The sequence below is a fragment of the Pelodiscus sinensis genome, chromosome 10 (assembly GCF_049634645.1).
Source record: "Pelodiscus sinensis isolate JC-2024 chromosome 10, ASM4963464v1, whole genome shotgun sequence".
NCBI classification, from domain to species: Eukaryota; Metazoa; Chordata; order Testudines; family Trionychidae; genus Pelodiscus; species Pelodiscus sinensis.
In genome coordinates, this window is record NC_134720.1 from 4,014,595 (window position 1) to 4,031,399 (window position 16,805).

Below are 16,805 nucleotides of genomic sequence, written 5' to 3' on the forward strand. Positions count from 1 at the left end.
TGCTTGTGCATGTGTGTGTGAATGCATGAGTGTAACGTGTCATATGCATATGATAAAGTATTGATTGATCTATGTACGTTCAATCAATGTGGCGTGTTGCCTTATCCCCCTGAAAAAGATTCCGGGTGCTTCTTTTAAGCACAACACTGTGAGGAGAAGTTTCAACTTAAGCTCCCACTTCTTACAAGATGTCATCTTTAACTGTTGGCAGATGGTGCACTTCTGCACAACGCGTCTCTCTCCAACTCACTGGATGCAACCAAAGTGTCTGTCCATTATTGGGATTGCCTCCTTGCAGGAGAGGCATCTCCAAGTCAGGGGAACTGGGCATGCCAATGTAGGGGAGATATCCCCAACAAAATGCAGCATACAGTGAAAGAAAAAGTCTTCTTTATTAACCCAAAATCAGAAACTCTAAACTACTAAAAAAGACACGGAAACTAAGAATGGCTACTACTTACACTAAATACTATCCAAGTCAAGAATGACAAGACTACTGCTTGCTCCATTCAAGGTCAAAGGAGGCTGAGAAGAAACTGGGAGAGGGTTTGCTCATGTAGCTCTAGACAACCTCGAGGCAGACCATGAAGGAGGGAGATTGCATGTGAACCCTGCTACCAAAATTCTCCGATTAGAAGTGCATGGGTACGAACACCTAGAGTAGCACACCCATAGGGACATTGCTTAAAGAATGTAGGGATATGCTTTACATCAAAACAATTTTTAGAGATTTTAAATTTCAGCTGATCACTTACCATAAACCCATCACTTGAAGCTCTATATACACAATATTTGCATATTAGCAAAATTTAAAAATATAATCAGGCCATATCCTGAAGGACACATGCACAATATGAGATGTGAATTTCTTTCTGACATTAGAAAGGAGGTATTTCTGCAAATAAGCTTTTATAGTATTGTTGATTGTGTTTGTTGCTTCACAGTGTAAAATCAAACTTATCTGGAACTCACGCCAAAGAAATGCACTGTAATGTTAATTTAACACATTGTCAATCCAACATGTCAAAACCAAACTTGAATGCTACACATTCTTCACTTATGCTGTTAGTCTCTCTACTTTATCTCATTCAGTCAGTAATAAGGCAATTCCACCATGACTTTCAGGTTGATGTTACTCCTTGCCTAATGGCTGCCAACATCAAAGGATGACCCTCATGCAGACTCACCTTCTTCCGGATGTCTTCATCGTTTGCTCCAAGTGAAGCATACAGCTTGAATGCAGCCTGGCGCAGTTCGTGAGCATGCTTTAAGTCATGGTCAAGCTATTGAAAAAAATAATCCAAGTCAGATATCATATGAGCTAGAATTCAGACCTGCAAATGGGATTTTCTTAATTGTTACAGTTTAGTTCCTGTTGACTCGGGTTTTGATTGCATTACACACCAGACAGGCAGGGATCACCACAAACTACAGATCAACTCTAAATATGTGCTTATGTCCCACTGAAATCAGTATCTAAAGTTAAGCACACTATTAAGTGCTTTTCTGAATTGTAGCCTATACTGGTAAACAGGCAGGTAAACCAAGCAGCATACATAATGAACATCTCAAAATACAAGACGAGACCAGTTAACGTTTTTTCAGACCCAACAAGACCCGCTCTCCTCCTTTATCACCAGATTGAAATGGCCTCCTTTCACATTCCCACCCCACACAGAATTACATGTTCAGACTGGGGGAAAACAGGGATGTGGATATCCAAGGAGTTTGTGCACTGCACCTCAACCAGAAGAACAGACACCTGCAGCCATGAGTTATGCTGCATCACAATGGCCATTGTACATGCTGCTGAGTCTGCAGAATCCAGGGCCACCTGCAAGGTCATCTATGTGACTGTGTGGCCCTTTTGCAGCAGCACTGAAAACTCCTGCCGAGGGGTGGGGAGAAGCTCTTGGAATTTGAAGAGGACATTCCAGGAGTTAAATACATACTGACTGAGGAACACCTGCTGGTTTGAGACCTGCAGCGGAAGCCTCCCAGTTGAACAGATGTTGCACTTGAATAGGTCTAGCATTTTAGCATCACTCTCAGTGGTTAACCACATCCACCAGCGAGCTTGGCTGAGGGTGAGTACACAGGTGCTCATGCTCCCTCTGACACACAAAATAGCACCTCTTCATTATGGTGCAATTGAGGCAGGGATCTGCCAGAGAACCTTGGTGATTGTCTGGATTGACTCTTCAACTACCTCCTCTGCCAGTAGATTGAGGCCCTGAGCAGGACCCAGCAGGTCCTAGAATCCATAGAGGGCAGTGACAGGGTGATACCCACCAATATTTCATCAGGGGATGACAAGAAAGATGCCACCATGGGGACCAGGTCATCTTGGTCTGTCTGTTCTCTGTCCATGTCCCTGGCCAACTGGGAGTCTAGAAGTGGAATTGTCGGTGGGGCCACCATCACGGCCTGTCCCTCCTGCCCATTAGGGTCCTGCACAGAGAGTGAGTCTGGGGCCACTGACAAGGCAGAAGTTGGTGCCCGAGTGAAAGGTGCCACTGAGGTAGCCCAAAAGGACGTTTCCTGGCCCTGGCAATAGACCTATAGGGTACAAAAGGGCCATTGAACTGGCATCTGCATTGTGGAGGCCAGGCCTGCTTTGGCACAGTTGGGTCCTCTGGGTATTAGTGCCAGTAGTAGTGCTGAGAACGGAAGTAGTACCACGAGCTCCTGGACACAAAGGACTCCAATTCCTAAGTATACTCCAATGCTGACCATGGAGGAGCTGACTCTTGATAGTGCTGAAGAATGGTACTGAGGCAAGCAGGCATGGATGCTCATGGCAACTGGCTTCCACGGTGCTGCGGTGTTGAAGAGGTCACCAGTGCTGGTGGCACAGCCATAGTCAATGCTGAAGTCGTGAGTGCCATGCTCGATGGGTCCCGTGTATCAATGCTGCCCATGAACATGGGTGCAGATAGAGGTGCCATCAATGCCTTCGACACCAGTGCCACCAGGGGAAGCTGCTGCACCTCAAATGGTGCCATCATCATGAGTTCAATGAGGTTCCATGTGGCCTCAAACATGTCTGGTATGGAAGGAAGACTGAAGTGCTCCTCCATTAGCACTAGCAACAGGGAGTCAATCAACACCAGACTCGACGGACCCACCCAGAGACCTGGAGTCAACAGCGCTGGGGATGAAGCACTCAGAACTGAAACACTGGGTGCAGTGAGGGCCAACTCTGGGGCCTTCCTTGATCTCTTGGAGGGGGATCGGCTGCTGTCTGTCCTCTTCTTCTTGTGCGACACCAGGGAACAAGACCAGTGCTGGAAGGATGACATCTTCTGCACAGAGAAATGGTGTGGATGCCACTCTTTAGGGCGCACCGAGACTGGCATGCTGCACACCAATGACATCAGACTAGCTGGCTGAAGCCTAAATGCTGACTCCATGAGGATCAGATTAAGCTGCTGGTGCCTTTCCTTTTTGGTTTAAGGCTTAAACCTTCTGCAGATACTGTACTTATCTGGCAGGTGACCCTCTTCAAGACATTTCAAGTCGACTTTCACAGACTGCTTGAAATCCTGGGGCCACTATATGCCCCAGGGGCACAAACAATGGGGGAGGGGGGACCTTAAACTAACTACTCTAAGTAACTCAAAGAAACAACTAATCTGCACAACAAAAGCAACAAAAAAAATGCTATGCTAGGGACTAACTACTTGCAAAGCAAGAAGCGTCAATAATCCTCAGTGGCAGAAAGAAAGAACTGAACTGAAGTGGGAGTTGGGTTGGCAGGGGTATATATAATACACCACGAGGCGTCTCCATTGGGGGCGCCAACGCCGACCTGACAGGTACCACTAGGGAATAGTCTTCCGCCGATCATGCACACGGTGCACATGCAAACACAGAATGCACGTGAGCAATCACTCAAAGAAGAACAATCATTCTTTGTACTTATGTGGTTGTTTTTCAACTGTGACCCTCTGAGCATTTGGTAAATCTGGGTAAGCATGAGCAGCTCCAAACAGTAAGAGTTTGAGGATGGAATCTGCTAACGATGCTCCCCTGGGCTATTCCAGGGCCAAATGGGATTCGAAGGCCTTTCTCTCTCTCAAGTACATTCCAAATCCATGGAAGAAGGGGAGGAACAAGGCCAAGAAAACTTTTCCTGCCTGGGATGACCATTCCTTCCTTTTGTTCTCCTTTCCACCAGTGAAAGGGCATTAGAGTTAGAGAAAGTAGGCAAGACAGGGAGACCGAGTCTGCAGTTCCATGCTTCCATTGCAAAGGAGGCTAAAGAGCGGTCTAATAGGTTGTGGGGTAGGTGCTTGAGCAGAATGCTTAGCATGGGCGGCTGGTGAAGGCAGGGCTGGAGGAGGCAGGCCTTCAGCCCCACCCCTTCTGCTAGACCCTGCCCTGCCCCTTCTCCAGGAGGCGGGTCCCCCTTCAACCACGGGAAGGGGAAGGGAGAGGGCATGCGCTCGCCACAGCCTCCCCAGCAGTGTGGAGGAAGGCACACCATGCTGTGCAGCCTGGCCGAGCCCAGCCCAGCTTCCGGGGAGGGAGGAGGCAGGGTGTGCTGCTCCATGCAGCGTGGCCCCAGCCTCCCCAGTCCTGGAGCACGGGGGAAGGAGGAAGGCGTGCCACACTTCCTAGCCTCTGCAGCAGCAGGAGGGCGCTTGGGGCAGCAACACTCCTACAGCAGGCGGTCTGAGGGAGGAGTGTGGGCAGGGCTATAACTGGTGGTTTGGGAAGGCAGAGACTTCCCCCGTCTTATGTACCTGATGCCCATGATGCTTGGCTGGCAGGTCTTTTGCCTACTCACTGCTCCTACAGTGTATCTGCCGGGAATGTTCCTCATTAGCGTGGAAGGAGGGATTGTAATACAATAAAAGAAAGGTCTTGTGCCTGAATAGCCAAAAACATTATGGGACTGCTCCAACTCCCACTGATTTCATGAAGTATGGGATCAGACACTAATACAGCAGTACAAGAACGGGAACACAATTTTAATGAAATTGTGAGTACTTAAGACATTCGTTGGCAGTTTGAAAATCTTTTCCATATACTCTGGGAAGTTCTGAACTGACTGAGAAAAACATATACCCTTTTGATATCAGTGATTGCACTGACTGAGCTGGGATACTTGAAGTAGTCAGAAAGCATTGCAATAAGATGGTCGGTAATACTGGCGATTCTCTGAAGCTCAACATCTGTTTCAATCAGATAGGCAAGTGTTTCGGCTCCTTCTACTCGCTCCTCCAGCAATCTCTCCTTATTACACATCCGAACCAAAGTTGGCAGTGTCTGGAGGGTACAAAATTCATCTTTAGTTTCAGAGAAGTAATTGTGTACATCTTTTTAGAACAATACTCCTCACCAAAGTTTCTTTTAAAAAAAGATTTAAAAGCTTGTGGGGATACGTATAGAAATTAAGTTTAACTTATTCATTTACAGGCACTTAGCACTCATTACTGCAGTACAGGGTTCTTTCCTGTCACCATTTTTGGTCATAATCCTCTCTGCAAACTTCATGTCCAGAAGGGACCCACAATCAAAATGTTCTATATGGAAACTCAAATGTCCACTTAATAGAACTTACCATCACCATTGTGAAAAAGACTTCTAAGTACCAAGATATAAATGATCACATCAAATATCCTATTTTGAATCTAACATTTTCCAATTCAGTACTGCCACATGAAGCAGTAAATGCGGGTTCAAGTTACAACATCCTCGACTTGCAACGCTTTCTCAGGAACCGATCGCATCACAAGTTGGGGACTGCCTGTACTGTACGGTGGATTCCTGGTACTCTTGAGGCTTGTAGACAATAACTATCCCCTCATGTGAGGGAACAGACTAACATCACACACACAAGCTCCTCTGACCAAGGACAACGACATCTTCTATGAAAAGACTTCAAAGCTGTGACCTGAAGTTTTTGGAACAAGATCAAGTTTCGCTGACAACTCTGATGAAAGTCGGTTTGACTCTGATTGCTAAGGCCTTATCCATAGCTTGAGTTTTCCCCTACTCCCGGCTAGGGGCAAGAAGGTCCCACGTGCCAAAAAGGTACTGCAAGCACTGCTCAATTGCATCTCTAGATTGTATATTTCTTAAATCTGAATGGTCTGCCATCATCTGGGATGGTAAATACAGAAATCTCACTAGACAGACAGCTCTTAAACCTACCAAATTCTACAATTATTCTAAAAATTGATAGGCTAAAAAGGAAATGCACAGGTTCTCTTCACTGGCATAAATAAGGAAGTGAGGAATGCCTAAGAGAGCACACTGTTTGTATCCCCTCAGCTCTAGAATGTTCAGAATGCTAACTGATACACGATTGTTCTAGTTTTCAGTGCTAGCCATGATTCTGTAACTAACTAGAAAGTAGTGTAATTCCTACTCTCCAAAGACAATTTTCTGACAGAAGACTCGTTTTACCAATCATGCCATGGTAACAGTCTCAAAAATTTCACTTGCCAGGCACCATATGAGAAATGAACACAAGATGTTCACACAGATCCTTCAGAAAAATATGTTCTGAAACTATTCTAAGCAGATATGCTATTTCAGATCTAAAAAATATAAACTGAAGCAAGCATTGAGTACCTTCTGTTGAGAACGGTCTCTGAAAACAATAAATCATTAATGTTTCACTTACACACAGAGGGCAGCCTGATGAAGTGGTTTTGCATGTTCTTTCCAAATGATTGTCCAATACTGGCAGTGCAACTTTTAATTTTTGCATTTTTTTAACTTGACAAACATAAAATGGATGTTTGTCAAACTTTTTTCCTGTGGCTTCAGACTTACTATAGCTAGCTTAATAAGCAGAGTTAAAATATGATAACTATTAAATATTTATAAAGAACATATTGCTACATAAAGAAATTTTCAAAGGCATAAATGAGAGGTAAGTACCTAATTTTCAAGTGAGTTAGCTAACTAACTGCATTTTGTGCCTTTGAAACTCTTCCCCTTAGAATCAATAATGATTTTTGTAACACTTTTTGACAGCTATACACAGATAAAATAGTGACAAACACAGTTTAAGAAAATTGTGGTTTAACTGCTGCTTAAATTTCAATTATGTAATCAGCTTACCTTTAAAATAATGCAGTTATCATCTGTCCGGATTGCTCCTGCTCTGCACATGTAAGTAAGGCTGTAACAAGACAGCAGAAAACAAATTCACTGCCAGCTTTTATAAACTTTACAAAGTTTTTATAAAAAGAATGGCTGTGCCAGTGGAAACTTAACTTTGTTATAACAGCCATTCTAACAAATGCAATTTTAATGGGCTCAGATACTGTTCCATATAATCCTTGATTATTGTAATTTTTTTTTCTATGTGCAGCTTTAAAAATTAGTTGTCAAACCCTGAAATACTAGCAATGGTAAGACCGGTTTGGTTTTGCTCTTGGTTACACCACCTTAAGTTTGTAATTTTACAAAAGTCCATGTGAACAGAATTGGGACCCATGTTGAAAATAACAAAATACAATTTACTAGAGAACCAGGTAATTGCCTTGATTCAGGAAATATTCCTATTAGGACTTAAATCCATCCCTGTTCATGACAGCAGGTAAACATTTGCTATGTGTTTTCTTGACTTGGGATACAGGTGCATAAGATGGCAGAGTACATGCTGAATTTCCTAACTTTTGTACATTTAAATGGTGAGTCCTATCACTGCAGCAAAGCAACATTTTGTAGTTCACCTCCTTTAGAATAAAAAAAGCTGCAGGCAAACTAACTTGTTGGTGTTCCAACAATCAGCTGAACATCATGGTTCCTGAACAAAGTATGCTCCCTTCCAGATACTGGGTGGTTACTGAACACTCAATGTTCTATGAAAAGTACTCCCTGAAACTGTGGCACGGGGGAAGGAGTACAGGACAGACTTGCTGCTGGGTTAAGTAAACAATGGCTAGATGGAGGGCAAGGAAGCAGAGACACTCATCAGGTTTCAGAACAAATTTTGGGGGCCAGCTCTGAGCTCCAGAAAGGGCAGGCATCAGGCAGAATGGGCGTGGCTGGGCAGCCAGCAGGGCTCTGGGCCCCACTGCAATAGCAGTAACCGGGAGCAAACCGGCCCCTGGAGCAGCTGCCCCCTTTGCCTCCATGTTGGCAGGCCTGATGGAGGGTGACAAGAAAGGTACAAAGACTGGTGAGTTGATGGAAATTGTTATAGGCTTGTTAAAGATGAATCAAAGGTACTCAAAGGCCAGAGGTAGTTTACAGGGTTTATAGCACTGCAGGGAAAGTCAGACCTGAATGACACATCAACGTATTTTCCTAGGCAGGAGGGAGGTGGTGCTCTCAGGCTTTTTGGAGGATCACCTGGTGTGCCAAAAAAAATAGTGCAGTGAGGGCTACTATGTCTTCACCTACATTTCCAATGACACTGGAAGGGGCTCTCAAATGTCAAATTCCTGCTCTGTCGAGACAGTTATTTAACTAAGTTTAAGAACTTTGACAAAACTAGAACAAAGACAAATTACTCAGTGGGTTGAAGTTAAAAAGGTTATTAAAGTCCGTGTTAACTACTCATCAGGAGTACTGTAAGCAAAGATAGTGGTTCGGAAGTCAGATGTCTAAGCACTTACTATCATGGTATCTGGCACTACATACATACACACAATTAAAAAACAAATTACTTTTACAAAGGTAACAGATTTGATCCTGCCCTAAGCCACCCATCATCAAATGACATGCCACACCAAAAACCAGCAACAAAGAAAAAGATAAATAAAAGAGATCACATGAGCATTTAAATGTGAGCCGATGGGATCTGTCAGCAGAAGTGAGCCCCACTTCAGTGACATTCCACCGAGACTGACATTACCATCCTCACAAAACCAAGAGAGTACTACATATATTTGTAATTTCTGCAACTGCTTAGGAGACAACCTGTCTCTCAAACAGCTGTGTCTTTGGACTAGTTGGAACTTGCCTACACAAGAAAGGTGCACCATTTTCACTTAAATCAGTTTTATACAAGTTTTAGTTAAATTAATGAAAAACTCTTGTATGGACATACTTATTTTGGTTTAAGAGAGGCTAATTTTCAGTTTAGTTGGAAGCAATTTCTAATCAATTTAGAGACCTGTCTACATGGGAGAGTTGCAACAGCTTAACTTACAATGTGATTTTTAAAACATCTAACTTAGTGCGAATTGCTGTACAGACATATTTGTTTCAGTTTACACCAGCCTTGCTAGTCAGGAGTTTGCACTGTTTTTCTAAACTGATGGAAGCTCCGGTACAAACCAGGCATTAATGAAATCAACCAAGCATTAATTAAATCAAAATAAACTTGATTTATTCCAAAGTGAGTGTCTATGTGCCTTTGGCATTGGTTTAACTAAATCAATTTTAAAAGACAGTAAGTTAAACTGGTGTAACTCTCATATGCAGACAAAACATAACAGCTTTATGGAAAATCATCACTATCTTTAATTACACCTGGATGAAAAAAGCTGGCAGGCAATGCAGAACTCAGCTGTGAAGTACTCATCAGCCTATTGCCCCAGCAAGAGAGGCAGTATGAGTTTACCAAAGATACAAAAAGATTTTCCAAGGGCCAACCTCCAGAAGTTACTTTATCATATAATCGTAGGATTGGAAGAACCTCAAGAGGTTCATCTAGTCCAGCGCCCTGAACTCATAGGAGGACTAAGCATTCCTGCCCACTCTGAGCATAAGGCAACCAGCCCACTTTTGTACTGGTCCTAGTCTTAGCCAGCTATTTGGAAAGCAAGAAAATGGCCAAGTCCAGATTTGATGAAAGAGATGCAGATCTATCATTTTTACATGGAGGAAAGTGTGAGTCGTAACAGCTCACAATCTCCTCTTAAATAAACAATGAACAGAAGGGGAAGACAGAAAGGATTCCTTTGTGATTATCCACGTAAGACCCTTCTACTACTCTTGGCACTAGGAGTGCAATTCCCAGCACACACAAGCATACTCTTGCTAGCTTTCTTTGAGCTGGTGTGCCAAAAATAGCAGTGGAAGCAGAGTGGCCCAGGCAATGACAGGTGACAGCACAGGCTAGCCGCCTCAAGTACAAACCCACATGGGTACATGTTATGGGGATCTTCCCTGTCCTGTCACTTGCCACTTCTCATGCCATGCTATCCCAGCTAACCCTTGCCTGAGGAAGGTCAACTAAGGAGATCTGTACAGGTTTTTTTGCCATGAACAGGCATAAAATGGTCAGACAGGGAGCCAGGAAGTAGAGGCATCCAAATGCTGAGAGAGGTGAACCAGCATTACTTTCTTAATGATTTTCCCCCAAAATGGAAGGCTATAGACCACATAATTGGTGAAGTTGTTAAGATGACAACTTCTAAAATTACAGCATATATTAAAGTGCTACATAGTCCTGTATTTTGTTTCAGCTACCCTAGACTAACACAGCTACATTTCTATCAGCATATATAAGGACTGACTATATTAATAATCATCAGTAATAGTCACAAATGCACCGACTTCCATCAGTTAAGAGTCCATAGGTCCCTCTTCCAGACCATTACACACTTTCACCTACTGTACTGAGAACTTCCATTTGCAAGACTACATGGAACTCCACCAGGGAAGGCGAAGAGCCCATTCACTCTTGCTTTGACACTCAATCCACAGACCCAGACAGACGATCTTGAACTGAAAAGCCATCAAATACTACTAACTTGAGGATTAAACCCACTAGCTTATAGGTGATGGGGTCTCCACCAGCAAGGTCTAGAGTCAACATCTTGGTGATAAGCCCAGCCCCCTCTACTGGCAAGAGGTGCAGGGATTTCTAATGATGCGCTGTGCATAGGTCCTGTTTGTAGGGATTAGCTGGTGGGTGTTTGAGAAATGTGAAGCTCCATAACTATTAGCAATTAAACGGAAAAAGTCACTTGTTGACTCTCTTGTCCCTTCCTGAGCCTTCTGGCTGCTATAACAGCAGAGCATATTTGCTACTCTACCCTCACCTAGATTCCACTCGCTGCTGAGTGGGGTGTGCCAGCTACTCTACCATAGTCCTACACTCCCTAGACTCCTGCAAGGACAGTTGGCAGTAGGATTACAACACTGTACTAAACCTGCATGGTGTTAGCTCCACTTCCCACAATATCTCTGCTGTTGCTCAGCTGCCTTTCCTAAACTGCAGCAACATCCAACAATCAATGGAAGAAAAGCTGTTAAACTATAGTAACCACCATAATTTTAAATGCCTATCTACAGGAGGAACAGCAGCAGGGATACCGGAGGTGTTTGTAGCACAGTTTTGCATAAGTTTCTCATTATCACTGGTTCACACCAGTATTAGCAATGTTGGGAGCCTTCGAACAAACCAGTTGCTAGATGCCATTGGTGTTTTACACTCAAGAGCTAGTTTAAACAACACTGGCATCAGCAAGTGTCTGGTTAACACTTGGAAAGATGTCTACAAATCTGAAAGCATGAGTACTACAAACCTCAAAAAAGTGCTTAGAACTTGAATATACCATGTGGGCTACAAGTAGGTTATCTGGACCGGATCCTGAACCCGGGCAGGATAAAACTGAGTAAGTGGCATGCCTGATGGCATCCCTCATCAGTGCTTTCTTGGCTGCTTGAGTTCCCCATACCTACTCCAAGAGCTTTAGAATCCAGAACAAGTATACATTTTAGGATGAACTGGTTTCCTGAGAAAAAGCTTGTGTCTTCATGGGCCTGTCCACACTACAGGTTATTTACTGAATATGAAGCCAGGTTCCATGGGGTTAATATGCTCAATATGGTTTTAACAGTTCTTGTACAATGACAGCCGGCCACAAAACTGTCACTCTTTCTTTGCTATACACACAGAAATTCTCAAATGTGCTAGTGTTACCACTCAAACCAGTCCCATTATTCTCAGGTCTTCACCTGGAGAACACCCCATGATGCATTGCTCTGTTACAGAAAGTACTAAGTATTCTCAGCACTCTATTTTCTGTGCACCAGCAATTCTTATACTTAACTAGAAAGTTGTGGACCAGATCAGAAAGACCAATACTTGAGGTTGCTAGCTATATCAAAACACAACACCATCCCAGTCTGTTGGATTGATGTCTTTCACCAGCTACCTACCCCAAAATCAAAAGTGTTCAAGTGAGCTCCTAGTCTTAACGCAAACTGAAAGACCTTGCTAGGGATATGAATTAAAGAAACAAATTTGTTTATTTCACCTACTCTAAACTAAATCAGTAGGTGTATCAGCAGAGTATTGAGAGATTCATCAAATCTGAGAATCACATGTGATAAGAAAAATCAAGGCAAGAGAAGTCCAATATCACTGAACACAAGGTGATAGCTGGGTCAAAGGATGAATCATCTGCTCGGTCATGAGTTAGATGGCATTATGGGCACCAGACTGACATAGCTCACGCTATGTAGCTCATGCTATGTAGTCAAGAGCTACGTTTTGAAACAACCAATGACAATAGGGTGCCAAGGAGAAAAAAGACTGCATGTGGATTGTATCTGGTTGGTACTGTAATAAAACAATGATGGTGACAGTTGCTCACAGAACTATGGAAGTAATGCTATCAAACTAGTTGTGGGCTGACCTTTTAAATTTCTGAATTAAAAACTGATGAACTGGAATTTTCCAGGCTGCTCGTGAGGCTGAAGTTGTTTCACCAGTGGATGAAGATATCTTTAAGATTTTAAGAAAAAAATTACTATAAAAAAGCAACATTTAGAGGCTACACATTAATGTTTCAGGACACAAGCCAACCACTATCTGGTTAGGATAGTGAAGTATCTTCCCACAGTATCAGTATTTTGTTCCTTTTTTAAACTTCAGGAATTGACCAATGTCAAAGAGCAAATACTAGATCAGATGGACCATAGGTTTGATCCAATATGGAAGTTCCTATGTTCCTATAAAACATTTTATTTCCAGGACTGGTGAAAGTCAAAGATATCATAGAAATTTGCCAAACTGGCATAGTTGTTTCCATAGAACTAGTCCTTCTGTTTATAAGGCCATATATTTTATATTGACGAGCACTGAGTAGTGTCAATATGTATAATCAAAGTAGCATCTTCTAAAATTGGTTTTATATTTGTACTATTTATTATATTTATTCAAGAAAAATGTTTTATCCATGTTTAGATAAATTCATCTCCCGTGCTCTTATGATACTAAAAACATATTGAAATATAGGAATTTTAGTAGAATTTAATGCATATTTTACATATAAAAATATACAAGACAGCTGTCTGTATATGTTTACATTTCCTGATACAACAGGCACATTGTATTTTTATGTACACTTGTTCCTTGGAAAATTCAAAAGGTGCCCGTTACGTTTACATTTAGGAAACCCTGTAGGGGAAACAGGAATCACCTGAGGACAGCAGAAGTTAACATTTATTGCTATCAGGTTTGCAGGAGAGTGCTGAAAGGCTTTTAAAAAACAATCAGTCCATCTATGACATTGCTCTTCAAAGTGTTTGATCTGTCTTTATTAGATGACGGTATTTTTCAAACTCTTGCTTACTTCATGGATGTCCATGAAAGGCTGCCAGGGCATTAAGGAAGGTTCCCCTGAAATTATGTCAATTTCTCACCAAGAGCTACTTTTGTAGAACAGGTCTTGAGGTTAATTACATTATTTTCAAGAAACTTTTTTTCCACAGAATATGCCCACATTCCACGGCGTTTTCTGAATAACCAAACCACATGCCGCAAGTTTTCTATCTCTCAGGGTGAATTATCCAGAAGTGTAGTACAAGTTGAGAGTTCTGACTCACACAAAGCCCTCAGGTAAGAAGAGGATGGAGTCAGAAACAAGGGAAAAAATAAAACCAGTAGGAGAGGAGAGATCACTGGGGGGGCCACTTATGGGATGCAGAGCCTTGCTGATTAACATAGTGGAGGACAGAGACTGCAAGCAGGAGGATAGTGCATTACTTCCTACAGATCATACAAACCTAGGACTTATATAGACCACACTAAAGTGTCGAAAGAGGATATGCAAATTCCGTGGGAATATGCATATATTCTTCCGATCTCACTTTCAAAATCAGAGCTTTCGAAAGTGAAAGTAATTTAGACGCTGCTTTTTTGGCAAGCCTCCCCTTGTCAAAAAGCTGTGTAAACCTCATTTTTTGAGGAAAAGCGGCTTTATGACAAGGGGTGGGGAGGGAAGGGTTCACCGAAAAAGCTGCATCTAAACTACTTTCACTTTCGAAATCGGAGCTTTCGAAAGTGAGATCAGAAAAAGGTAGCCTAGATAAGCCTCTAGAGATAAACCCCCTGTGCTCAGCTCATTCCCACCCCCCAAGACACTTGTATGGTATGCTTGCCAGAGCCTGTCCACCTTCCAGATGCGCCTCCTTGATTAACTGATTTGAAGTATATCCATTTTCCTCTCGAGTGCCTTTAATGAAGGCAAAATACTGAAATAAGGGCCCAAAACTATTACAAATATTTATAATTCCTGATAGCTGTTCACCTTCACTACTGGAAAGTAGACTGGGTGCCTCCAGAGTAAGTACCATACTAGAAAAAAAATACTGTTCACCTTCACTACTGGAAAGTAGACTGGGTGCCTCCAGAGTAAGTACCATACTAGAAAAAAAATACAACAGAATAACAGGGAGAAAAAATTACTTAATATAACTTTGGGCCAAGCTCCATTCTATACCATTCGCCAACAAAATAATTCTGTTTTGCCACAGAATACTACTCCTAAAACTCAGCTTTTCGTATTCCTTGTGGTTATGGAGATTAACTTGAACACACACATGCTGAGCCTGAAACTATAGTTTTGAGAGTCCGGTGGCATCTCAAGAAAGACCTCCACTGAGGCCACAATTCCACAACTCTAGAATCTGGCATTTTTCCAAGATACCACAGAATTCAGCACCCTTGCTATGAATTTGCTGTGCCCAGGTGCCTGGATTTTGCTTACTTCTCCTGCCATGCCAGGACCAGCCTGCTGCTTCCTTTGATTTCCAACTTCTCACTCAGAAAGCTAACTGATTCCAGTCCATGTTCCCTGCACTGTTCTATGGAACTAGGCAGCTGGGACTCAGCATGCAAAATGACCAGCAGAGATACCCGCAGATCAGTGCAGAAGAAAGAGATGAATTGCTGGGACACAAGATGTGCTGTAATAATTAGGGCCTAACAAGCCCATCCTAATTGTTGGCTGAATTACTGGAAAATGGGTAAAAGTTTGCAAAATGTTACAGACACCTGTAACAATATATGTTGATGGGCAAAGCTACAAAAAGGCGGCAAAAAGCCTTGACTATCCATACAAAAGGGTCTACCAAAACAATCCAAGGACTGTGCTGGGATTCTGACTAGTAAACAACAAGGCAAATGGAATTAGATGTTAATGGACCAAAACTGATGTCAGAAACTAGGCTTACTTGGCATACGAATAATTAAGGGATGTGCTGTTCTGCCCATCACTCATTTGTAGATCCTGAAAAAAAAAAAACCCACTTTGGCCAGCAGTGAGCACAATCAAATGGGAAAAACTTCTGGAGAAAGCCAAAAGGCTTTAACTCCAGAGATTTTCCTTCATTTGTGAGCTTCCGCAACTTTGGCACACAACAACAGATAGCTGCAAGGACCCCACCCTGATGCATGCAAGAGCCTGCTCTGTCAAAAAGTGGAAGTGGAAGAGGCTGAAACTAAAATGAGGAAAATCTTTAAATTAACCAGTAATATTAAATATCAATGGAATAATTTCCAAGATGTCTCCAGCAACACCAGAATCTTTCAGATGTAGATATTACTTCAGACTACAAATGCTTCAGAGCAGGGATTAGCGCTTATCTAGAACTGTATAATGTCCGTCACAATCCTGAATTGGGACTTCTGGGTACAAGCATAATATATATTCTGATTATTATTTAATAGCAACACTTTATTTGAGGAGAAAAGGAGTTTATCTTGATAAGTGCAAGGAGATGGACTACAGACTAACAATTCCCCAAGGATTTTATAACAAAAAGATTCATGAGTTGCAATTTTAAGCATTAGTTACAATGCAGCCCCTCTCCCTCTAGCTCCTGTTGAGGATTACCATTTGGCTGATGTGAGCTGCATTTCAATAGGCTTGTCCCTTTGTAACATCTTCACAAAAATCTGTGGTAATAATTCTCCATCAACCAAAACTGCAAACAATGAAAAAGAGGATTCAGGAAATAATTCAAATTCAGTTAATCTGTAAAATGAACAATATATTAGCCACTGAAGCTTTCAGCTTACCATTTACAAGAGTCATTGATACCTGGGGGTTCTCAAAGGCTAGAACTGAGAAGCATTTCAATGCTTGCATTCGAACCTGCACAAAAACATAGGATTTACATTTCTTTATGTTTCACAGATATTAACCCAAAATAACTCTCATTGTGTTACACTACTTTAAGCTATCTAGGCTTTTGGAAATACCAGCTGACAGAAAAAATCTAGATGAGGCTGAGAAGCAGGTGGAAGTGTCTGGGGACATCGCTTGACTCTTCAGCAATATATATGCTATTATCTCTGCATGTTGTATTTTGCACATTTGAGAGACCCAGGGGAAGTGATTACTGATGGGTGGGAACAAAAGGAGCAGACACAAGCTGCCAATCCTGTACAAACCTTGGCAAGACTTGTTCCCAACAGCACAGAAGACAGAGTCAAAGATGCTCTTGCATACTTTGAGGGAGAGCTTCAGAAGCACCCAAAGGAGTTAGGAGCATAAATCTGATTAAAAAGTAATAGGACTTGTGCTCCCAAATCCCTTCTGAATTTCTGAGAGCACTGCATAATTAAATTGAATGTAACTACACTAGCAAAA

The 16,805-nt window shown here is 42.3% G+C and overlaps 1 protein-coding gene across 5 annotated transcripts in view; it reads right to left on the reverse strand.

Moving 5' to 3' along the window:
- The window catches only part of ARMC8 (armadillo repeat containing 8), a 111,109-nt gene that overhangs the window by 35,566 nt on the left and 58,738 nt on the right, over positions 1 to 16,805 (reverse strand). For all 5 annotated transcript variants that reach the window (XM_075937366.1, XM_075937364.1, XM_075937363.1 and 2 more), the window contains 5 exons: positions 16,232 to 16,307; positions 16,047 to 16,137; positions 7,081 to 7,141; positions 5,074 to 5,274; positions 1,188 to 1,283 (listed from right to left, as the gene is read on the reverse strand). In XM_075937366.1, coding sequence (XP_075793481.1) covers positions 1,188 to 1,283; positions 5,074 to 5,274; positions 7,081 to 7,141; positions 16,047 to 16,137; positions 16,232 to 16,307 — 525 coding nt within the window. The remainder of the gene's footprint in view (positions 1 to 1,187; positions 1,284 to 5,073; positions 5,275 to 7,080; positions 7,142 to 16,046; positions 16,138 to 16,231; positions 16,308 to 16,805) is intronic.